General features: G+C 37.2%; 2 protein-coding genes and 1 pseudogene across 2 annotated transcripts; 1 reads left to right on the forward strand and 2 right to left on the reverse strand.

Moving 5' to 3' along the window:
* Positions 1 to 696: 696 nt before the first annotated feature.
* Positions 697 to 5,196, reverse strand: LOC107731419 (meiosis-specific with OB domain-containing protein-like). The gene is made up of 14 exons (XM_016542493.1): positions 4,852 to 5,196; positions 4,529 to 4,602; positions 4,261 to 4,318; positions 4,023 to 4,154; positions 3,823 to 3,895; positions 3,524 to 3,719; positions 3,261 to 3,361; positions 3,117 to 3,169; positions 2,931 to 3,026; positions 2,719 to 2,817; positions 1,552 to 1,696; positions 1,285 to 1,471; positions 946 to 1,032; positions 697 to 864 (listed from the first exon to the last, which is right to left on the reverse strand). The coding sequence occupies exons 2-14, from the start codon at positions 4,598 to 4,600 to the stop codon at positions 757 to 759; spliced, it is 1,407 nt and encodes a 468-aa protein (XP_016397979.1). The 5' UTR covers positions 4,601 to 4,602; positions 4,852 to 5,196; the 3' UTR covers positions 697 to 756.
* A 1,281-nt stretch (positions 5,197 to 6,477) lies between these two features.
* On the reverse strand, positions 6,478 to 7,372 carry LOC107731384 (neuralized-like protein 2). The gene has a single exon (XM_016542439.1). The coding sequence runs from the start codon at positions 7,156 to 7,158 to the stop codon at positions 6,478 to 6,480; it is 681 nt and encodes a 226-aa protein (XP_016397925.1). The 5' UTR covers positions 7,159 to 7,372.
* Positions 7,373 to 9,121: 1,749 nt separating this feature from the next.
* On the forward strand, positions 9,122 to 25,862 carry LOC107731420 (testis-expressed sequence 2 protein-like; annotated as a pseudogene).
* Positions 25,863 to 26,232: the final 370 nt, after the last annotated feature.

Below are 26,232 nucleotides of genomic sequence, written 5' to 3' on the forward strand. Positions count from 1 at the left end.
GTAATTTATTATATAGGAAAATTATTATATTCAGTAGCTTCTCCTACTTTTCTTAGTGATGTATAGTGCCAGTTTATCAGGAAGTGATGATTTTGTTCTCTTTGACTCGTTGAATGGAAACGGTGCTTGTTCGCAAATGTTTTGTGCGATATTCCAATTTTGCGCATAAGTTAAATTCGCAACTTTGGATGGAAACCCGGCTATTGTCCTCTATATATGTCCTCTATTTCAGTTTTGTGCAATATGATTTTAAATGTTTAGTTTTGATTCATGCTTATTTTTTTTAAATGCTTTATTACATTTTTGATTTATGCTTATTATTTTTGGATCTGTGACCATTGCTTGTTATTCTGCTTTCATTTTTTAATTCTGTGCAATATATTTTTACTTGCGTTTTTAAATTTTGGTTTCTTGCTTATTTTTTTTTATCCATGACTGCAATACTTTTGGCGGAAAATTGATCCCATAATTCCAAGGCAGTACAGTGTTCAATATTCATTGTTTTTATTTGTTAAAGCAGTTAAGAAAAATCCGTTTTAAACAAACATACATAGATACACCAAGTTAATTCGTTTACAGAGATCAATTACAACACAATGAGATCAAATGGGACATTGGAACGAAATGTCAAAAATATATAATTAGTCATAACGTATGCATTTGAACCAAAGTGAATTTAATACACAAGTAGGCCTACATTTTATTTGTTTTCAAATGAGGAACCATGCTGTTTGGTTGCTGTGTTGCAAAACAGCATCAAGCCACAAAGGAGGCAAGGTTTTGCTTCACTTCAACGGGGTCAGCGAGTGCACATGACAAAATGCTTGCCCTCATTCCACTTCTGCTTCTAGTAGATGGAAGAACCTACAATTTAAAATAAAGAGTGAATTACGTTCTTAAATATTCAATTTTCTAAATAAGTTGCAAATGGCAAACATGAATAACCTTTAGATAGATTTTGCATCTCTCCAGAAGAAACTTCCACTGCAGAGTTGTCCTTTGACACTCCGACAGACACAAAAACTCTTCTGTCTGTCAACATAAATATTTTACGTTTATCTTCGCAGGACATACAGACATACTAATTCCATGATATATATTATTAGAGATAGTCAGGTAATTTAAATGTTTATTTAATGGTGAATGACCCCAAGGGTTGCAGTATCAATGCACAAAGGTTTTTAATAGAGACAAAATAGTTTTAACTACTAAAGGCATTTAGTGAGCTGGTAAATGTACATGCACAGTCTTGACAGCAATAATATAAGTATTAGATTTGCTCACTTTACAGCCCAGGGTTTTCTCAGCCACTGTTCCTGCCAGGTTGCATGACTGCAAAGTCCCAGTGTGATCGCTGATGCCCACCAGCAGATCAAAGCCTTCAGTAGCCTGGAGCTGTTGTCCTTGATTTGGACAGGCATCATTGGAACATGTCTGACTCTCCTCATTGATTCGAAATTTGCATTTGGCACTAGTGGAGAAATTATTTATTAAAACAGGCTTGTGAACAGTAGGCCATTGCACAAAACTGTCAAAGCATTGCACACTTACCATCTCTTGCGTATGACTTTGGAGATGGAGGAACTTAGTTCAAGATTTGTGATGAATCCATATGTTATGCAATGAAAGACATCAGCATGTTCTTGACTTCTAGCTTTAAGCTGGTTCACAGTCAGAACATCACTAATGGAATCCACTGAGAAATAAATGGAAGGATACAGTTATACTGTCAACACTTTACAAATAAGGTTCCACAACTACATTAAATAATAAGAAAAATACTTCTAAAGCATTTTTTAATCTTATTTAATGTTAATTTATTAAAATCAAAAGATGTATCTGTAAATATTATTTTATGAACCTGAGCTAACATGAAGTAACAATGAATAGTTGTATTTTTATTATCTAATGTTGACAAAGATTGACAAATGCTGTAACAAACTGCTCAATGTTAGTCAATATTAGTAAAGGAATAGTGCACCCCGAAATTAAAATATGATGAAAATTTACTCACCCACAGGCCATCCAAAATATTCTGTAAATGTAAGTTTGTTTCTTCATTGAAAAAGATTTGGAGAAATTTAAACTTTAAACGGTTGCTTCTGGCCAAAATATGAGTCCACAATCTATAATAACACTTCCACCCCTGATGTCCTACTACATCAAAATCCACCAAGATATTTGATTAGAGAACTGTTTTCACATGTAAACTGTATTTGATCTGTGCATATTTCTTTCCTGATTAAGGTGAGATGGTTTTTTACTTTTTTCACTGAAAAAAGCAATTTTATGGACAGACAACTCGTATCATAACCATAGGCAATAGTTTGAAGTAAAAAATGTTGGATTTGTTTCTTACAAACACAGCTTTTCGTGTCACAAGGTTACTTGTAGATTATTGTGATGTTTTTATCAGCTGCTTAAACTCTCATTCTACCGGTACCCATTCACTACAGAGGATCGACTGATGAGCAAGTGATGTAATGCCAAATTTCTCCAAATGTCTTCTGATGAAGAAACAAACTCATCTACATCTTGGATAGCCTGAGAGTGGGTAAATTTTCATTTTTGGGGTGAACTATTCCTTTAATGCATTAACTAACGTTAATAATGGGACCTTACTGTAAAATGTTGCTGTTTTACTGTGTTATACTGTATGAGCTGCACTATAAATACTGTATTGTTAATGTAGAGGTCCAGATACATCACGTGACTTACATTGCACACTGTCACCTGAGAGGATGTCTTGGTCATCCAGTCCTCCTGCTTCTAGCAGTTCCCTTATACATGTGCACAGTTGGTTGGCTTCTGCTGTATCTAAAATGTAATTGAAAAAAATTTAAGGATTTTAACGATAATTGTTAAAATATAAAATATTATAATTGTAAGTATTTAAATTGATTCTTTAATATAGCATTTCACATCACTACCAGGGTTGAGAGTAATGATTGTCTTTGAGGTCGCTGTTGCTATCATACAATTGCGAAAGCTGTCAAAGGTGATGCGAGCATCTGCAATGAACAGCACTGAGAGAAAATAAATACAATGAATTTCAACCCTTACATATTAGAAATTACCATTGAAAAATATAAACAGACAAATAAACATTATTATACCTGTTTCTCTTTGTGTCAGTGTTTGTAGCAGCCCAATAGTCTCTTTATCCCAGCTGGATGAAAAAAGTAATGAAATCACTTTAGTGTTTGGTGTGGATATTTGCTGCTGTTTTTTTAAATCATACTGAATTTAATTATACTCGCCACACAAAAGGAAATGATATCCCAGTGTCATCAAAGAGCTTTATTTCTATCCTCTGTCCTTTGCGTCCATCAGATTTTGTAAAGAATTTCTCCTCTCCGATCTAAATGATAAAATCTCAATCATTGAAAAGGATACGGTATCTTTCAGAAAAACATCTGTACTTTTGCAGGATGGGAAATATTGCCCACCAGCCACTAATGTCAGCTTGTGTTAATTTCCCTGACATCAGTGAGGAGGGCTAGCAGTATTGTTGGAATCTAACCGATTGCACAGCTGCTAGAATGTTAATAATGTGTCCATCCAGACTCTGTCCATTTGCAGTAATGTCTCCCAATGAATAGAAGTCCCTTGAGTCTTTAATTGGCATATGGAATAGTGGCAGAATCCTGGCCTCTGTTTCTAAATCTGAGCATATCCTAATGCTTGAGTGAGTCTCTGTTACCAACAGCCTGTAGGTACTGAGATAAAATATGTATTTGTATCACTTACAAACTTGCAGTATGATGGCAGAGGAATGTTTCTTAGAAGGATGTGATTTTTCATTTTATTCTTTTTTTTTACCTGGGTGTTGAAGGGCAAAATCTTTCTTCTTTCTCATAGTCTTTGGTCACAACAAGGGGATTTTCAATTACAACTAAAACAGAAGATGTTATTTTGGCTTACAGTGTAAATTCAGTGTATTAGAAGTATTTTTGTTAACAAGAGTAGGCTAATTGACTTTTGTAAATGACTAAATAACTCATTACTACTTAAAATCTCACCACAATCCCCAATCTGAAAGCGACTGCTCAGTCCTTGGATGTATGCCTCATTTCCCCATGCAGACACATTGATAAAATGTTCTGGTGAATCTTTGACGGTAAAGCTGAAAGTAAATCTTTCAGACCCAGCATCTAAAATAACAAGAAAAGACTGCATATTATATATAAAGAAAAAAAGAAAGAAAAGAAAAAACATAATGGAAATAGAATGCTGAACATCTATGTAATGGTAACCAACTTTTTCGGTCTGGAAATCCCCTTGAATCAGTTTTTCCAATTATCACTCCAACCACCTTCTGGAAAATGAAAAAGCCTTATTTATTTTTTTTAATTGTAAATATAGTCCTTACAGGCATTCTATTGGTTTTGTTAATAGTAATTTATTATCACAAACTAAGCTGAACAAACATATATTGAACATTTCACTAATTATTCATTAAAATTAAGACACCGCCATAACCTGGCACTCAAAAATGCGTCTTCTGATATTTGCCTCAAGTTCTCACCGAGTGTGTGATGTTTATGTTTAGGTCACTTATTGGCACGTAGTTTCGTATTGTATCATACATCATTTTCATCCCTCAAAGACAGTGACACAGCGGAAAAACACTCATGACGAGAAGATCATTTCACTTTTATGAAGAGCTAAACCAGCAAAGGAGAGTTATCAAAAAAAGCTAGTAACTTTAATTTCAACCTGAAGAGCTAACGCTGAGGTAAAACAGTTTCGTTGCTAATTTTACTTTATCTGTAACCTACTCCACATAAGTCATTACCAATTAATTAAACAACTTAGTATCTGTTAAGCGTAACAACCGTTAGTAATCACCGTGCGAAATCTCGTTTGCTCCCTACAAAGTCAAAGGCAGCAGATGATAAAGCAGTTCGCGGGTCTCGAGCTATGAAATGACTTACTAGCGGGCCGGCGTCATTTTGGCGGGTTTTGTGTCACTGCCAATATTAATAAATAAATAAATAAAATAACGGTAACAAACAGAATTGCATTAATTCATACTTTAATAGTGGAAAACTAAATAAAAAGACACTTTCCATGTAACAGAAACATAAATTTCAAAATATTATGTCTTTATGGCAGATACAATAATAAAGAAACAGGATTCATTCAATGACCAAAAAATTTGGTTGAACAAAATATAATATCAATAAAATAACATGCTATTTTAATGTTAAAATTATTGTATTGTTCAAAATAGTAGGGTAACATTTTACAATACTGTTCTGTCGTTAATGAATAACTAGCTACATATGAACAAATGACTAATTCACTAATAACATTCTAGTAACTACTATTAACTAACAAGAAACTCTGATTAATGATTTAGTAAGTAAGTGATTTAGTAAGTAATAGTATCTATTTTTATAATATAAATTTTTTTTCATATATCCAAGAGAACTACTAAGAGCTACTATACAGGTTCATAATTAATGTGAATTATGCATAATGTATAATTAATTCTAAAGTGAAGATCATGGTAACCCACTAGTAATGACTTAAGTAATACCAAATCCTTCTAAAGGAACTACTAATTATTTGAATCAGTATTCTAGAGGGAAAAGCATGATAACTCACTAATATTGACTGACGGCATTGTAAGCTTTTGAGATATATGTAAGGTTTTGGATAGTAATGACTCAAGTGTTACTACATCATTCTAAAGGAATTACTAATTACTTGGATCAGTATTCTAAATTGAAGATCATGGTAACCCACTAGTAATGACTCAAGTGTTACCAAATCTAGAAAAAGGAATTACTATCCAGAATCTTACAAAAACCTCAAAAGCTTACATGATTTCAGTAATTACTAGAGTTATCGTGTTATTCACTTTAGAATACTGATCCAAGTAATTAGTAATTCCTTCTGAAGAATTCGGTAATACTTGAGTCATTACTAGTGGTTTACCATGACCTTCACTTTGGAATTAATTATTCATTTAGAATTAATTATTAATAATCATACATTATGCATTATTCATATTAATGATGAACCTGTTTACAGTAGTTCTTATTAGTTCTTGGGGAGGTATGGAAAAAATAGTAGTTCCTGATTAACTAATAGTGAACTACCACATTAGATTAAGCAATATTACTTACTAATTCATTAATCAAAGTTTCTTGTTAGTAACAAGTAGTTACTAGAGTGTTAATATTGTGTTACACATGTGTTCTTGTGTAGTTATTCATTAATGACGGAACAGTATTCTAAAGTGTTACCAATAGTAGTAACCACGATAATCACTCGTGCTATAAATTGCTTTAGGAAATTACTGAAGGTTCACAATTAACATTTTAAAGGGGTCATATGATGCTTTTTTAAAGATCATTATTTTGTGTATTTGGTGTAACAGAATATGTTGACATGCTTTAATGTTCAAAAAACACATTATTTTTCAAATACTGTACATTATTGTAGGTCCTCTATGCCCCGCCTCTCTCAAACACTTCGTTTTCTACAAAGCAGTGGCTTATTGCTGGGGATCCTCTTGGCAGAGGCTCCCATGTCTTCACCATTGACGATAATGTGCATGTCGGCATACCCTTGTCCCTTAGGTACATAGACAACCCCTATCCGACTGCGACGGGCAGTGGGAGGTAGAGCATTGGTTTTGTACAGATCATCCAGGATGTGACTGAATCTCCCGGGCCGACTGCGTCCCACTAACTTGTCTCTGGGTATGCTCATGTTTTCTATATACAGGTGAGTGTCTGTGAAAAATGTTTTAGGCTTGTTTTCTGCTTCGTCACCAACATTTGGCTGTTCACCACCTTCTGCTTCTCCTCCTTCATCCTCAACGACTTTATTATGGTTTCTTGTTATTGCAAATACCCAGCTGTCTCCCATATCGACAAGATCAGGCAGAGAGTATTCTGGCACAGTATCCAGTGTTCGAGGGTCATGGGCAGTAAGTCCAATCCTTAAATGACCACACCACCCCAGTTCTTTCTCTTCAATCTCCACTAGGAAGATCTCTCCAGAGCTTAAAGGGTCTTTACTGAAGCAGATGCCATTTGCAAAACTTTCTACTCGGGTGGCCTGAGTCCTCGAGGGGTCCAGTCTCACATTTATCCCATGAACTGAATGGAATTGCATAAACTGACCCAAAACTGCTGCCATTTTGACAGTTTTCTATAAGTTAAAATAAGAGCCGTGATTTTGTAATAACTCAAGCTTAAATAAAACAAATGCACTAACGATAAAAACTAAAAACTCACTCATTCAAGAATGTTTACTGTCCTCTTCTCTGGGGATAGTCCTTGTTAAAAGCATGATCTTTTTAACAGATATCTCTACCATGGTACCATTGTGGCTTGAGGAAGTTTCTAGTTATGAAGGGCTGACTATTTTTGACCTCCTGCATGTGTCATCGGTGGTTTTAAATAGCTGACCAGATATGGTGAGTGAAGAATAATGACTGGGAGGAGTTTTAGCCTTCAGATCAGAACTGCTCATTGACAACACACTATCCACTGTTTCTTAGAGATCAGGGTGTTTATAAAAAAAAAAATACTGAATTAAATTCAATTCAAGTTTATTTGTATAGCGCTTTTCACGATACAAATCGTTGCAAAGCAACTTTACAGCAAATTAAGTTTCTACAATATTTAGTGGTAGCTTATCAGTGGTGACTGTCAGTTAATGTACATATGGCAGAAATGTACGGAAAAATCAATTAAAGACGTAATCAAACAGACGATGAACACTATTAACAACAATTATTATATGATGCAATCAAACATATAGCAAAATGTGGTAGTTCTGTAAGTTGTTTCAGGGTTGGCATCATCTGAGCTCCTCTGAGGGGTTGGCATCATCTCTTCTCAGCTGTTCGGTTATCTCAGATCTTCGTAAGGGTTGGATCCAGACTGAAGCTTGTGTAAACCCTAGTTACGCAAAAACAGAGAAACAAATAGAGACATAATTAGCTTAATAGGTAGCCAATGCAGAGACTGTAAAATTGGGGTAATATGAATGGTCCTTATAAGGAATCACAGAGTGACCTTGTGTTGTATATTTTTTCTAAGTAACATTTGTCTTCTCAGTCCAGAGAGATCTGTGCTAAGAGAGCTCCACAAAGCTTTATCTAGGCCAAAGTAATTGTCCTCTTTTACCCCACCTCCCTAACACAGTCTGAGACAGTGAAATATTAGTGAGGCAGGCTACATTGTGGGAATGCACATTTTTTTGTTATCAAATAAAAAATAAAATGTTTTTTTTTTTTTTTTTGCAGTTTTAATGTCAGATACATTGATCTTGTTTACATACTCAATAATATTCTGATATTAATTTGAACGTGGTCATATTATGATTATGTATCATGTAAATGCATTAACCTGATTTTTATAACCAGATACAGGAAAGAACATATCATACATATACATAATCAGAATTTTAACACATTCAGAATATCCTCCATAATTTTTATTATTACTATTATTATTTTTTATAATTTTTTTTTTTGACTTTTTAACTTTTTGTGATTTTTAACATTCTTTCAAGGGTCTACAGATGAAAAATATTTTGGCTAATTCTGGCAAATTTACAGTCATGTTCATTTATGTGCATTTCCCCTGTAAAAATAAAGTGAATATTAATTTATATTTATATTGAAGAAATTCATTTGAAGCGAAGAGAAGACTCAATTTTGAAACATTTTTAACATTGACCTAATTCTATGACTTGCATATTAAAAGGGAAAAATAAAGACATGAATAAGACCATGTTTAAGTTAAGTGTTTTATTAAATTGTTGTCCAAAATTAGTAAAATGCAGCATAATAAACTGTAACAGTGCATTTACAGTATTTCTAGACCATAGTAGCTTATTTGTTTTATGCATATTACATTACATATTCCAATAAGCATAACCAGAATATATTAATCTAATTCTGAAAGTGCTGTGCATGTAAACGTGGTCACGGTTACAAATTCAGGACAAATGTAGAGTGGTTAGGGACATCGGCATGTTTGTTGTGTCTTTATAAGCGAGTGGATGTTGGGGCAGAGTTGTTGTTGTTTTTTTAATCGGGATTAAAGTGGACTCCAGCCATGCTTCCTATAATCAGATTGAGGAGCTGCTGTTCGCAAAATCACATCTGGATGGAGCCTGTGAGGGGGAGGAGTTAGTCTCTATGGGGATACACAGCTTCACAGTAATATAACAGCGATGTACTGCATAAGTGTAGTAATAATTTAAAACTCCGGAGGATCTGCGTGCTCTAGGCTACAGTCCAGATTTACCAAGCGACACATGCACATCTGCACAGCCCTGCAGCTATAATGAACGATATAAGAGCACATCGCTCTTTAACTGTAGCTTTTATCATAAAGTCTGATGTCAAGCTGCGTGCATACTCATGATTCGTGCAAGACGTTTTAAGAAAGTGTCATCTGTCTGTTCTCTGGGAATGATTCACGGAACTGCCACTCACCGTTACTGACAGGACGCAAAAGCTGATATTTTTGGAGATCAGGCGATGGTGCAAAAATTGGGTGAGTTTATTCTTTTCTTTTTTAAATGATCTCCATACTCACAGAAAATGCCATTGCCAGTGCTTCTAAAAGTGCTGTCTCAAAATTGCTTTAATCTAGTGTCTATACGAGTATCCTATATACTGCATCAAAACTACAAAGCAATACACCTGCCTTGATGAATCACCTGCTGTGTTGCCTGTTCATTACAACAAATTCAAGTTTATCGTAATGCTCAGTATTTGTATCCATCTTGTCTCTGGGAATTATTAATGAATATAATCCATCTGAAACATTTGCTTGAGTTAAATCTAATTCATCTGACATTAAGCAGTGCTGTTAATCTGTTGAGCATTTTTTGTGTGTCAGACAGATCTGAAAGAATATAAAAGATTTTACAGTATTTTGTGTATAATGACATATTATAAACATATTTGCATGCGATTTTTCCATTTACCAATAACAAATTCTACAGAAGTTACATGTCTATTTATTGTCTATCATAGTTTAGTCCAGATGGTTGCCTTCCAGTAGGCTGTCCATCAACATGTTTTTTTTACTACCATTCATCCAAACACAGTAGCTCAAAGGAGATGATTAAAGGCCTTGTGTATCCAAGTCTGCCTAAGCTTATGTAGCGTCTGGACCACTCAAACACACAATATATATTTTGTTTTTATATTTAACAAATACTCTGTAACCCCCCCAGTTGACCCTGAGAGGTCAAGTAAATATCTACAGCGGATCTAAAATATTCATAATTAATTATAACTAGTTATGATTAATTATTCATATTTCCCATGAGCTGATTCGTTACACTTAAATTAATAATCAATAACTATTTGTAGGGAGTTTCACTGTACATCGTGTTTTACTCTGTTGTAAATCATAGCTGATAATTCAGGAGAATTTGAGAGAAATATATTTCTTTCTACTGTACCACACCAGATTATGGTTTATGCACACTGTTTTTACACTTATAGCCTATACAACACTGTTGATTGTTCAGTAGAATTATATAACACATGAAAAAGATCTGACATGCCACATAGTATAGATGTGCCCTTGAACAGTCTGTCGGTTTATTATTTCATCAGTCCATTTTGAATGAAGAAGCGATTAAAGAGAGTTTGCCAGTTGCTGGAGAATTGGTGTCACATGGGTTACATAACCACAAAAGGCAGTCTTTAACTTACTTTAAAATGCCTTACTTGACCTAGAAAGATAGTAGGAGATCTTTGCTTTTAATTCAGTCAGTTGACTGAACTAGAAAGTCCCATTTGCTCCTGACTAAGAGATATATAGCTTAGTCCCTCATTATGGTTCCCTTGATGTACTAAGTAGTATTTTATAATGCTGCAGTCTATAGGGAAACTAAATTAAATTAATGGGCATAACAAAATTAATATTAGTTCTGTTAATGGTCTTGTTTGTGTATCGTGTATTTAAGTGTTACATAACCTCTAGTAGCCCTAGAAATGATCAATGAGTGAGAAACATTATCATTATCCTGAAAATGCCCTTTGGCTTGTTTCTTCTTTTTTTATTGAGCGCAGAAAGAAGACAATAAATCTTATGGGCAAAGTGTATTTTCATCACTTGAGGGACCAAAATACATACTGAAATGTAACAACAGAGAATATGCATATGTTCAGCATAATTACTTTGCCTTTTATACAAAGAGGATATTATCAGGCACAAAGTGCATGAACTTTCTTAAATTTTTCTTAAATCGTTATATAACAACATAGTGTCTATTTTTTTCAGAGTATGTAGATCTGCCAACCCCTACTTATGCATTATATAATTTTTTATAGACTCTAGATATTATTCTAGATATTATCACCTGTAAAGCTTTTTACTCAAAGGCCCCTCATTGTCCAACTGGATATTTGAAGGCCTTCATAGGCTGAGATATTTAGGTTAAGATATTTTATGGTGTTTGTTTTCAAACTTTTTTATTAACAGAAACCGTAACACTTTAAATAAATGAATTAAACATGATTTATTTTGTGATTCCAGAAGTTTCAGGTCCTTGTAGAGAACCACTGCTGTAGAGGGAGAAAAGTTCCTTTGTTGAGGCACAAAACTGATCCAGCCAATGTTTTGTCCAAAATGAGCATTGCCAATGAAAGGATCTTCCTTATTATCGTAATACTCTGTAATGCTCTAAAAACTGCTGATGGAAGCTGACGCAATATGACTGTGTTGTCCATATATCTGGAGGCAAAATAGTTTCATTGGAAATGTTTTTTTTTTTTTTTGCTGACTCAAATATTTTTACTTGTGCTCTGTAGAGATAAATCATGGCAGGGACGACAGGAAATGAAGGAGCCCACAAATTGGCCAGAGGGACCCAGAGGCCAGGTTTACAGCTGCAGCAGGACACGGACCAGAGAGGCATAGTGATCCAACTGACGGACACCGAGGGTGAATGGGATAATCTTGATGACAGTGAACTTATATTCACCTTGGATTGTGATGGCAAAAATTCACTTACCTCCCTCCGGAACCGAAGACCATGTTCCGTCGACATTCAGACAGAGGGGGAATGGGGTCTCAGCTCACCTGCATTCAACGTTCCTCTCTCTCCATCTTCACCAGGCTCCTTGGAAAACTCTTTTACCCCGGGGTCTGGCTTCCTCTCACCCACTCACCGGCCTCTGGCCAGCTTAGTGAAGTCATTATCTACAGAACTGGAACTAAAAGAGACTTCTTTAAAGTCCAAACCATTCCTCAGCCTTGTGAAGTCGATTTCCACCGAGCTTTCTCGCAGTGAGCCGGAGGTGTCTCAATCCAGGTCTGATTCCAAGCTCAATTTGCACTTGTTGTCACAATTTACCCAGCCCAAAAGCCGCAAAGGTGATTCCCGCACTGCCCCTCCATCTCCAGTCAATTTGTCCCCCACCGAGCCCAAAGCCAGCTTCTTCAAAATGGAGCTAGAGGACACCCGACGCAAGCTCTCGGAGGCCATGCAGGAACCTTTGAGCATGTTCAGTAAGATCATGCGTGAAGATAGTGTTGGCAGCCCCAAGCACCAAAGGAGTACAGGATCAGTGGACTCTCCAAGCTACAAATGCTTTGGAATTGGGAAAACGAACACTGACTTACCTGCATCCGAATCTCCTAAAAGTGCTAGGAAAGCAGAAAGTGAGTTTCTACCGGAGTGCAACTGGCCTGTGAGACATCGCAAACGGTGTGTGCAGAAATCCCTTTCCCATGATCACCATAGCAGACATGTAGACATTGGGCCTGTGATGGAGTCCAGCACTCATGGCAATGCGTCCCAGAGCACAAATATGAATAGAACTGATCAAGATGGTTTGGCAGAAGATGTGACGGAACAATGCTCCTCTCCAGTGCCAGGAGTGGGTCTTGCCTATGTAGCATTTCTGTCATACTGCTACTTTATCTTTCCTTTGTCAGCGTATTGGTCTGGCCTGTTCCTTGATTTAGTGTTTGGATTCATGTTGGGGCTTGTGCTGATCCGTTGGGACTCCATCAGACACCTGTCCACCAGTCACCAACATGGGACCTCCTATAATAGCATTCTCTTTGAAACCCTACAGAGCAATGTATCTTCTCTCAAGGTGAGTTCGATGCATTTTAGATTATATTTTTGAAAAAGAATTGGCCTGATACTCTCTACTTGGAGGTACTTGTAGCATAACAAACTATGTTATTAAAATGTTTTTTGTGTGTATACACTACTGTTCAAAAGTTTGGGGTCAGAAACTTTTTTTTTTTTGAAAGAAATAAATTAATACTATTATTCAGCAAGGATGCATTAAATTGATCAAAAGTGACAGTATAATGTAAGTTGATAACTTTCTTGTGCACAATATCAGCATATTAGAATGATTTGTGAAGGATCATGTGACACTAAAGACAGAATTAATGGCCATCACAGGAATTTTTTTTTTTTTTTTTAAGAAATTGTAAATAATATTTCAATTTTATTGTTGTACTTCAAATAAATAAATAACTAAAAATGCAGCATTGGTGAGCATAGGGGATTTCTTAAAAAAATATTAAAATATCTGACCAATCCCAAATTATATCCCAATATATATATATACATAAATGTATATGTATATGTAGGTATGTATATGTATGTATATAATTTATCTTAATATACCTCAAATAAAAATAAATAAAATAAAAACAAACCTATATTTCATACACTTTTTAAAAAACATTATTATCTATACATTTTAACATAAGAGTCTTCGAATTCACAGTACTCATAAAAGAGTAGGCAAAAAGTACCCAGATGACCTACTTCCGGCGAGATTCTGAAGTGTGCGTGCAATGGACACACTGCTATCCCATTGAATAGCGATGAAGCGACACAACTGACACTGGTAGGTCACATGATAATGACAACATTGTGAATATAGTACATCCAGATTACATTCATACTACACACATTCATACTATATAGAACATACTTTTTAGCAGCCGCAAAGTGATTACTTATTCAAAATAAGTACCCACTTACCAGAGTATGCGATTTCTGACAATTTCTCCCACTTCCTGAAGAGCATGGATTATCCACCAGGGGGCAGAAGACATAGTTGGGTTTTCATTTTAGGGTTGAATGCTAAGAAAAGCAATAGAACAGCACCGTAGGTAACAACAGCCTTGCAGACTGCTATTAAACCAAAACCTGCACTTCAATGTGTCAAATCTCATGTCCTTCGGGAATCAGTTTTTTTTACACACTGCAGTGAATGTCTCAAGCCTTAAACTTGCTTCTGTCCTAAGACTGAGCAAAACCCTCATTACCACTCTCTTCTGTGATTATTTCTGCTCTTCAGTGTCTGATGCAGAATAATACACACACCCACTGCTTGTCACAACCAGCTACAGAGCTTATCCCGATGCCCCACTTCTTTAATTTGTCTGTCTCTGTGTTAAAACTTTGTGGTAAGAATGCAGTGATTACAGTAGTTTATGTGAAATGTTTCGGCGTTCTAGGGCTGGATGAACGAGATGTACACATATGATCCAGAGACTTACCATCCATCCCTTATGCACACTGTGTATGTCACATTGGACGGACCCTGTTTGCGGCTTGACTACCCACGTAACAACATTCCCCGCTGGGCTACTTTTGACGAGCCCTGCTACGAAAAGCATTTCACCCACTCACGGATATTTCAACTCACTGGCAGCAAGGTTAGTGTACCACTGATTTTAGCACCTTAGTAGAAAGAGCATCCATTGCCCTTCAATGTTAGTGCAACACAGTTCTACTTATGGTCTCTGAACCCAAATGGCTTGAATTTTAATGTGGCAGAATGTTGCATAGATGTCATGTAATTATAATGAAGTTGTTGCCTTGGTAACAGGTATTTCTTCTGCCACTGGCTTTGGCACACAAGAGAGTGTGGAACAAGAAGTATCCGATCTCCATAAGTTTGGCTGAAGGAGAAAGAGCTGTGGAGGAAGACGAGATGTCAGAGGGTCAGGGGGAGGCTCAGAAAGTAGAGAAATCCCCTGGCTCTAAGACAAATGTTTCCCATCCTGTCACACTCTACCTGTTTGGACGAACAGGACGGGAGAAAGAGGAATGGTTCCATCGACTGTTTTCCACGTCCATTCACAATGAAGAGGACCATTTTGAATCTATATCTGGTGGTAAAGTTGCAATCAGTTAAAAACTCCAATGCTTAAAAAAGTAACACTCAATGCTTAAAGACTTAAGTGAACTGAACATACATAAAAAATTATCAAAATATGTCAAAAATGTTGTTGCATATGCTTTTTAATGTAATTTAATAACATTGTTAATGTTTTTTTTCCATAAAGGAACATTTTAATTTTGTGGTAGTCAAATTATTATATTTTAAGAACATTTTGCTAACATTCCCATTAAATTATAAAAAAAACTGTTATTTCTGAATTTTCTTTTGCTCAGTAGATAAATCTGCATTGCATGAGGAGAACCCTCTAGGTCTGTCACATGGTGGTGAAAGCTCAGTCAAGGACAGCAGTGAAGATGTGTTTCATAGTGATCTGGTTGGCAGAGTAAAGGAGAACATTTTACCAGACTATACTTCTTACATGACCAGTCTCATCTTCTCAGCACACACCAGTCCTCTGCAAAGCCCCTGCCAAAGCAGCACCCAGGGCAGTCCTACTGACAAAGAGCAGGTGAGCTTCAAACAAAGATGCTTTGTGTCATTTTTGTCAGATGACCATGTAAAAAGGCCTGTGATATACAGATGAAAGTGTTTTTAATGCTAAAAATGCCACCAAAGCATGTCAGAATAAATCTTCTACATGGCAGGTGTCAAAGAACATTTATCAAGGGTGACTTTACATGTTGGTGAATTGATCATTTGTAAAACTAGGTAAAATATTTGGCTAAAGATTAGCCATGAATTATTAAATGCCGTTTTTTCCTTTGGGATGTGAGAAGTGTGTCAGACTTCTCACTGCTTAGAGACAGTGGCTAAAAATGATTTTGCCTCTAAATGCGGGAAATACTATTACAAAATTCTGAAAAATATTTTACTGCTTTTAAATATTCTAAAACATTAAGCTTTTATTGGATAGTAGAGAAATAAGCTTATTTATTAATCCCATTCCAAAATTTTATTTTGTGGCACATTTTCATAGCATCATAAAAATGTCATAAAACATCAAAGTTAACAATGGGATTAATAAATTAGCTTTTTTCTTTTTGAAAATGCAAATATTTAACATATTGCCCAATAATTCAGGACAGACTACTATTCAAAAGTTAGCTCATTCATGTTCTTATTGTAATTTCAAAATGCAAATATGTCATATATTCCCCAATAATATACCTCTTGACATGACAGTTTACCTCTAACATTGAGCAAGTTGAATCCGTGTATCATTCGATCATTCGTTTTTTGATTTAATATTGAAAGTAGAAAAATCTGATTCAGCTTAAATTTTTGTTTTTCGTTCATGGGTGGAAAAATGAATAAACAGCTTGAATACTCGATTTCTACATGTGGGCGGGAATTAAACGCCCCTTTCTGCTGATTGGTCAGCCGAAGATCAAACCGTGCCGTCATCAGTTCTTCTGCAGTATCACGAATAATAGTCCTCCACTGCTGCAGTCTTGACTGTAGTCGCGTCTGTCTGCTTATTGAGTTTATTTAACCCATCGCAATTTATTGGAACTGTGTGAACTAGAGTGACTACTCACCTTAATGTTGTTCTAAAGGCTTATTACTTAATAACACAAAAATGTCCTGCTTGTACTTGCCAATTTAATGGCAGAGAATGGTGACTTTAGTTTTTTTTTTTATTTATTTTTTTTTTTGAAGCGGATGCATATCTGTAGTAAAATAATCCTATGCATCTCGTGGCGTATATTCCAAGCGTTCTGAAGGTATACTGAGGGTTTGGTGAGAAACAAACCGAAACGGCAAGTTATTATATTTTATGAAAATCTTGTGTTGCAGTGCTACTGCGCAGCAGCTCACGCCGCGTACAAGTGCATATCCTTTTGAGATATCAATTATAATCAATTTTAATAAAACACAAGACTACATTATATAACTCTAACAGTAGGCTATTTAATATCTGTTGTTCTCCGGTTGTCAGTCAGAATGACAGTTCTTGCGTGAACATTATAGGCCTATATATACCCAAGCCAATTTATTATTCCTTCCTTTTTTTAAACAAACATACTTACTGGGTGAGCAGGGTAGGCTATGACAGCTGTCACATCCTACCCTGCCATGCCCAGCTGATGCAAAAAATAGAATTTATATCTACACAGAAGAAAGCCCTGTCTAGACTCTGCCCCGGTATGAGTTGTGTCGAGCTATGCATTAGCCTGTTTGTTTGATGAAAAAAGATTAAATGTAGTTTAGGGCTGCACGATAAATCGCATGCGATATTTAACTCGCATCTTGTCAGTAAAGCCATTCTGTAATCAGCGGTAAATCTCCATCACGTGCAGGCTTTCACATTGAGCAGCATTACCTACACAGAGCCGTTGTTCACAGACGAGCTGCGCAAAACCACGTTCATATTCGCGCGATTTTTTGCGCAGCTTGTCAGTGAACAACGGCTCTGTGTAGTTAATGCTGCTCAATGTGAAAGCAGGCAGGTGATGGAGATTTACCGCTGATTACAGAATGGCTTTACTGACAAGATGCGCGTTAAATATCGCATGCGATTTATCGTGCAGCCCTAATGTAGTTGCAATAAACGCGTTAAGAATCTGTACAGCTGCAGCAGTGGACTATTATCCTGCTGCATGATACTGCAGAAGAACTGATGACAGCACGGTTTGATCTTCGGCTGACCAATCAGCAGAAAGGGGCGTTTAATTCCCGCCCACGTGTAGAAATCGAATATTCAAGCTGTTTATTCATTTTTCCACTTCGTTTTTCGTTCATGGGTGGAAAAATGAATAAACAGCTTGAATATTGCTGTTTATTCATTTTTCCACCCATGAACGAAAAACGAAAATTTAAGCTGAATTCTTGTTTTTCGTCTTTTGGAAAAAAACGAAAAAACGAAAAAGGAGCCATTTTCTAATTTTTCTACTTTAAATATTAAATCAAAAAACGAATGATCGAATGATACACGGATTAAGTTGTGTGACTGGACCACTTTTTTTTATTTTTTGGTCCAGTGTTCTGTTTTCAGTTAAAGAGATAGTTCACCCAAAAATGAAAATTACCCCATGATTTACTAACGCTCAAGCCATCCTAGGTGTATATGACTTTCTTCTTTCAGATGAATAAAATCAGTGTTATATTAAAAAATGTTCTGGCTCTTCCAAGCTTTATAATAGCAGTGAATGGTGGTCGAGATTTTGAAGCCCCAAAAAGTGCATCCATCCATCATAAAAAAATACTCCACACGGCTCCAGGGGGTTAATAAAGGCCTTCTGAAGCAAAGCGATGTGTTTGTATAAGAAAAATATCAATTTTTTAAACTTTATAAACTGTATGTCACAGCTGTCGGCTGGAGTGCCCATGACAGCCACCACATGGCACTGTTTGCTGCAGTATTGTTGAGTTTTTGTCACCCTGTCTCTGTTTATTTTTGTGGATTACTGCCTTCTCGATTACCTTGTGTTTTTTGCCGTTTGTTTTGTTTTTTGGACTTTTTGTTGTGGATAATAAATTCTGATTTTGGATCTTCATATTGCCTCTGAGATCGTTTTGTGACGGAATACTGCAGCCATCATCTCAGATCCAGCAGCTAGCCAGTCTTCACTGACTTTTGAATCATGGGCATTCGGGTTCTTCCTCCGGCTTCTAAGAAGGAGCGTAAGGCTCGGCTCCAGATGTTGGCGGCTCTTCGTCAACAGGGGATGGGAGTAGGAGGTCTTGCACAGACTTTTTGGACTTTGGCGGTAGGACTGGAATTTTGTAATTCCGAGCTCAACAAGATTTTTAATGAATGCTTGGATTACCCCTTGCCTCTGTTGGAGATGGAGTGACTGAAGACTCTTGACTTTTTGGGGGGTTTTATTGACTATCTCTGTTACTGCAGTTTAGTGGTTCCAGCCGGTCAGTCTGTGCCTGTTGCAGTGCCCCCAGAGAGTCTCAAGTCAGATTTAACTTCCCCAGAGAATAGTGAGGCTTCTTTGTCTTTATCTCGCAAGCGAAGATTGAGAAGGAGGAGGGCAGCAAGGCCCACTCCTGCTGGTCCAGAGCCCGCTCCACTCCGGGTGCCCTCAGAGTCCACTCCAGAGCCCGCTCCAGTCCAAGAGCCCTCAGAGTCCACTCCAGAGCCCGCTCCAGTCCAAGAGCCCCCAGAGTCCACTCCAGACTCCGGTCCAGTCTGGGAACCCTCAGAATCCACTCCAGAGCCCTTTTCAGTCCATGAGTCCGCTCCAGCTCCACCCGAGGTGGCAGCTTCTGCTGCAGAACCTCCCGTGGTGGTGGCGTCCGCTCCAGTTCCTCCTGAGGTGGCAGATTCCGCTGTAGAACCTCTCGTGGTGGCGGCTTCCACTGTAGAACCTTACGTGGTGGCAGCGTCTGCTCCAACTCTTCCCGAGGTGGCAGCTTCTGCTGTAGAACCTCCCAAGGCAGAGGTGTTCGCTTCAGCTCCTCTCATGGAGGTGGAATCCACTTCTGAAGCCTCTGACTGTCCCGTCATGGTCATGGAGGCCATTTATGAATTCTTTGACTGTCCAGTCATGGCCAAGGAGACCGTTTATGAACTCTCTGCCTGTCCGGCCACGGCCAAGGAGGCCATTTATGAACTCTCTGTCTGTCCTATTACGGCTGAGGAGGCCATTCCTGAACTCTCAGATTGTCCTTTCAAGGACATGGAGGCTGTCTGTGAGTTCTCTGCTCTGCCGGACCTGCTTTGGCATCCTGCTCTGCCAGCTCCACCCTGTCCTCCTGTCCTGCCGCCACCCTGTCTTCTGCTGGAGTGCCCATGACAGCCACCAGAGGGCACTCCTCCCGGGTCACTGTTATTGCTTGTGGACTTCATTTCCCATCACTCTTTGCTCTGTCTGTCAGGTTTCATTGTTTCCAGCTATGTTATTTAGTCTTGTTAGTGTCCCTATAAATACCGTGTTTTGTTAATCTTAGTTTGCTGCAGTATTGTGTTTTTCTCACCCGGTCTCTGTTTATTTTTTTGGATTACTGCTTTCTGGATTACCTTGTGTTTTTTGCTGTTTGCTTTGTTTTTTGGACCTTTTGTTGTGGATAATAAATACTATTTTTGGATCTTCATATTGCCTCTGAGATCGTTTCGTGACACTGTAATCTCTAGCTTCCGCTAACTGTCGTTCTCACGTTCACGAGAGAGTGGCGTTCCAGTGGATTCTCACCGGAGCTTACACTTTGCCTACGTCCTGAGACAAACGCTGGAATGCTCTCGTGAACGTGCAAACGACAGTTAGCGGAAGCTAGAGATTTCAGTTTATGAAGTCTTAAATATGGTTATTTTTCTTCCACAAATGCATTGCTTCGCTTCAGAGGGCCTTTATTAACCCCCCCGGAGACGTGTGACGTATTTTTATGATGGATGGATGCACTTTTTTGGGCTTTAAAATCTCAACCCCCATTCATTGCCATTAAAAAGCTTGGAAGAGCCAGGACATTTTTAAATATAACTCTGATTGTATTTGTCTGAAAGAAGAAAGCCATATGCACCTAGGATAGCTTGAGGGTGAGTAAATCATGGGGTAATTTGAATTTTTGGGTGAACTACCCTTTAACAGCAAGTATCTTGAAATATATTACATTTCTCCTTGTTTAGAGGACAATTTAAGTGACACAGCTTACCCCGCATTGCAGAAAATGACAATGTATCTTCATTACTCCAAAGTTTTTTCTTCCATCGCCCCTTTTGGAACAGACCTTTTGTTGTCATGAGGATGAAACAAAACCTGACTGACTGAATGCACTAATTGGTCGGATCTTTTGGGACTTCCTCCATGAGAAATACTGGGCTGATAAAGTCCAACAGAAGATTCAGCGAAAGCTGAGCAAAATTCGGGTAAGAGAACAGATAGGAATTACAGGATGTTCTTTAACTGGACAAAGTGTGAGGAGGTAATGAATTAATTCCTTAAGCATGGTTTCGAAAAGTGGAATAAATAGCTTGTGATATTAATGTTCCTACCCAGTGTGCATATGTTTCTGTGTGAGTTTACCCTTTTTTTCCACAGTTGCCTTACTTCATGGATGAATTGACCCTCACCGAACTGGCCATGGGCTCCAGCATGCCCCAGATAACAGGCACATCTCTACCACAGATCAACAGCAGAGGTGAGTGGGGCTCCTAAGAGCCTCTTATAAAAGAGCAGATTAGGTCATTCATCCATCAGGACTGTTGAGCATATGTGTTATTATGTTCCTGCACTGAGCAGTAAATGAGATGTTATTATCCTTCTGTAATATCAGGGATCAAAAAAGCACACAACATCACATCATTGTCCTCAGAAAATAGCAGCATGTCTGTGAGCGTGAGCACGTGTCTGTTTACGCATTCAGCTGTATGGTAAAATGCTCACTGTGAAGCATATGCAGGATGTATTTTCCCCATGAGAAGTGAAGTTAATATTGTGTGGGGCACATCATGTGTCTTTTACTCCCGGCCTCATGATCTGTGGGTGTTATGTAACATGTAATGGCTTTCAACAGAGTCTAGCTCCCTTGCTCAGGTCTCATCCCATTTATGAATTTGTAATGTGTGCTAGTAGACATGTGGACATTTTATTGTGCTATAAATATTTGACATTTCATCCAAATCAGATCATATCGCTTTAATTTTGACCACTGACATATAGTGGTGCTATATACATACACTTAAGAGTTTTTGATTTCACATTATTCATTATTAATTAATTATTAGTAAATATTAAAATAGTGAATGAATGTATGTGAGATTAGCTGAAAAAAATATAATATAATGTTAATAAGTATATATATATATATACAGAGAGAGAGAGAGTTATCACAAGAAATCATGCATTTTTCTGAATAGAATTTATTTAAATAAACATTACTGTTATTACTGAAAGTAAAAGTTGAACAACAGGAACAAAAGTTGAAACAACAACAGAAAACTTTGGCTATTATTACATCTCAGGGGAAAAAAAGAAAAAAAAACTTGTCTTTGTGTGTCAGGCCTTTGGTTGCATTTGGAGGTGGAGTACAAAGGAGCGCTACAGATGACTCTAGAGACCAAAATCAACTTCTCCAAACTTGGGAAGGAGGGAGTCCCTGAGTCAGAGACAGAGTTGGAGACCATTGATGTGTTGTAAGTTTTTGGAGAATAAAATTTATTTTCTGAGACAAAACTGTGTTGTTATCTAGTATTTATCTTAACACAGCATAGCCTCTACAAAGTCTATTATGTAACCTATACTACAAAGGTTTGAAGTCAGTTTTTTAAAAGGCATTGCTAAGACATTGATAATAATATGAAATATGTCTTCAGCACCAAATCAGCATATCATAATAATTTCTGAAAGATCATGTGACACTGAAGGGTAATGGCTGCTGAAAATTCAGATATGCTATCGCAGGAATAAATTACGTTTTTCAAATATATTTAAATAGAAAACAGTTATTTCAAATAGTACTAATGTTTCACAATATTAATGTTTTTACTGTATTTTTGGTCAAATAAATACAGCCTTGGTGAGCATAAGAGACCTCTTTCAAAAACATTGCTTATATGCTTTTATCGGTTATAATGAAAAATGTATTGTATTTAATTAGAATTTGAAATTAAAACATTTTCACTGATTCACAATTCTGGAGCCCACCGTGCACTGCATTGTTGTTCCTTAGACTCAGTACAATCCTAGTGTTGTTTGTGGGTGTATGTTTATGATATCTTGTTATGATGAGGTCCTGTCCGGATGTGTTCTGTAGTAGCAGGTCCAGGCTCTCTGTGCTGGCTGACAGTGATGAGGAATCCTCAAGTGCAGGATCCTCTGATGAGGAGGAAGTTTCATCTGCTGACACTCAAGGAACTCTGACTGAAAAGGCTCTACCTGGTGTTGAGGGGTAATTATTATTAACTGAATAATTTATGTAATTCAACAAACAGTTTTTGTCTGGGATCTCAATTTCTGGGATGTTACAACTCTTTATTATTCGGAATAATAAAGAGTGGTGTCTTGCTGACACCACTCATGAGGTCCTCTATTATGTCCTTAAAAGGGATGGTTCACCCAAAAATGAAAATTCTGATGAAAATCATTTCTCACCCTCACGTCATTCCGTATGACTTTCTGTCTTCAATGCAAAACAAAATATATAGATATTTAGGACAATGTCCAAGCTACTTCAGGAACAACCATGATCACCATTTACTTTAAATATATGGAAAAGGGCAGCTTGGACATTTTGCTAAATACCTTGTTTTGTGTTCCAGCTAAGAAAGCGATACATGTTTGGTGCAATATGATTTTTTTGGGTGAATTATGCCTATAAAACATCATCTCTTTGAGTCCTTTGAAAATAAATGCAGCTTAAAATAAATCAAGGCCACCTGATGAACTTTGCATCCCACAGGGCTGCAGCTGGAGGCAGTACTAGTAGGCGGATTTTGAGATTTGTCGACAAGATTGCCAAGTCGAAGTATTTTCAGAAGGCCACGGAAAATGAGTACATTAAAAAAAAGATTGAAGAAATGTCCAACACCCCGCTGCTGCTTGCAGTGGAAGTTCAAGAGCTCTCTGGAACACTTGCCGTCAACATTCCTCCTCCCCCCACCGACAGAATATGGTATGAGCCATTCTCACTCAGCTAAGCACACGCTGTTAATGTTACAGTACATTAGGGACTGAAGCCTTGCTTAAAGCTGCAGTCCGTAACTTTTTTTGGTTAAAAATGATCCGAAATCAATATTTGAGCAAGTACATAACCAGCCAGTGTTCAAAACTATTGCCTTACTTTAGCCCGATTCACAAAGGTTAGCTTATAATAATGTTTTCTAATTTGAGTGGTACGGGTAGGTTTTCACGGGCATATTCCAAGACGTAGGCTAGAATCTGTGATTGCGAAGTACAGTAAATATCCACACCGGTGCGGTGACTGACTGCCACACACATACTCCTCAAAACATTAGATTCATCCGCGCTGGAGCCGTGCCGACTCACAACCCCCGCAAGCTAGATAAATCCGCACTCAGCTGCAATTCCGGGTTTTCAAACAGAGATGGCGACAAAGAGGCAAAATTTACGGACTGCAGCTTTAAGCTTACACAATGTCTGCAGAAATTATCTGGAGCAATCATGCTACTTAAAGTTTGGTGTCATTCACTCTTGAAGGCTTGACTTTGTTGTAATTAAATTTAAATTTGAGGGTAATGGATTAGAGACAAGTGTAACACTGGCTGTGTTTACACTTGGCAACATCAAGTGACTTCTCTATTTGGATAACCGATCGGATCTCTCTTTCCCGCGCATTGGCGTGCAATATTTAAAGGGATAGTTCACGCAAAAATGAAAATTCTGTCATTAATTACTCACTCTCATGTCGTTTCAAACCCGTAAGACCTTCGTTCATCTTCGCAACACAAATTAAGATATTTTTGATGGAATCTGAGAGCTGTCTGACCCTGCATGTGGGGTTTTGCGTGACGTCGACCTGCGAATGCAGACACGATGGCTAGATTACGTTTACATTACACTGAGATCCGATCACAATGCGTCCTCGACTACTTCTGGACCAGGACACGCTTATTGGATAACATTCCGATCAGAAGTGCATTTACACTTGTCTTTTCTGTAATGTGTATGTAGACAACAAGTGTACTGTCAAATGTACTGACAAGCATCTATGGCAAACTAATTCAAACTTGTTTGTTATTTATTTGATATTTGTAATTACACATTTGCAATGATAAAGTTTATTGATGATGAAGCAATTTTGTACATTTAAAATATATTAACTTTAATGTAATATTGAATAAAACGGTACTGATAAAATTCTAATCAAGTACTTTACATGTGCTTTAGTTTGTTAGTCAACAAATCAACAAATCAAAATAAGTGCACTTTAAGGTGCACTTTAAGAGCAGGAAAGCGGCCCGCTTTTTGCCTATAAATCATTATGTGCAATCAGGTTTGCAGATATGTCTTTGGATGCATGCCCCAGATTCATAAGTGTTTTGTTGGTTCTCTCTCAGGTATAGTTTCTGCGGGCCCCCGAAGCTTGATCTAAGAGTCAGACCCAAACTGGGAGAGCGAGAAGTGACTTTCTGCCATGTAACTGAATGGATTGAAAAGAAGCTACAGGATGAGTTCCAGGTTTGTTTTGATGATTTTGTGATGACTGGAGCTTCACTATAAATTGGCGTGCATGTTAACCATATGGCAGCTAATTGAATTGAATTGAATTGTTTATTTTAGTTAAATTATTTCATGTAAAATGTTTACATTAACCCCCATAACAAATCTTGTCCAATTATTTTTCCAGAAAGTTTTTGTTTTGCCCAACATGGATGACATTTATCTGCCACTAATGCACTCTGGGATGGACAACACACCAGCTTTCCCACAATACCCTGCAAAGCTCTCCCAGCATTCCTCTATGGCCTCCACTGACAGGTGTGATCTGGAACATTCTGCAGAACTACAGTAGTGCCTCCTTGTGGATAGACATGACAATAAACCAGTAACACCATTTAACTTCAACAAACTTCTAGTAGTGTAATTTACATTCAACTTCATTTAAACATTGCAGCACAGAGCAAAATGTCAGTAACTCCCACACATGTTCTCTCTAAATGAATTAGATATCTCCTAATACAATCAATACAAGGCACAGTGGGTAAGATTCCCATCATCCCGGAAACCCAAGTCTGTTATTCTTATCATACCAGTGGCTTAATGTGTGAATAAACCATTTTATTACTTTATTGCGTTTTATGTCCTGAGGACAACTGATTGGTTGAACTTCCACAGTGGCTTAAATTAGACAAATAAGCATGAGTAATAAATAATCAGTAAATATCAAATAATAATGAATTTATTTAAGAATTCATATTTAGAATTAAATGCAACTCTTTTTGAAAAAAGTCGCACATAGATGATCCAGAAGTATTTGCATTTTACATCAGAAATTATTATCATTAGTATCAAAGACATTTTTTGTATGGTTTCACATTTTCTTGTCAAGTGTCACTTCAGGATTGTTATATCTGAACTTAAGCAGGCATTTGAATGTTACAGTATTTTTTCAGTATCTTTTTAATGCATTAGCATCAATGTCTCACTTTATTAACCTCTCAA

Source organism: Sinocyclocheilus rhinocerous, unplaced genomic scaffold (assembly GCF_001515625.1).
Source record: "Sinocyclocheilus rhinocerous isolate Xijiao unplaced genomic scaffold, SAMN03320098_v1.1 scaffold1390, whole genome shotgun sequence".
NCBI classification, from domain to species: domain Eukaryota; kingdom Metazoa; phylum Chordata; class Actinopteri; order Cypriniformes; family Cyprinidae; genus Sinocyclocheilus; species Sinocyclocheilus rhinocerous.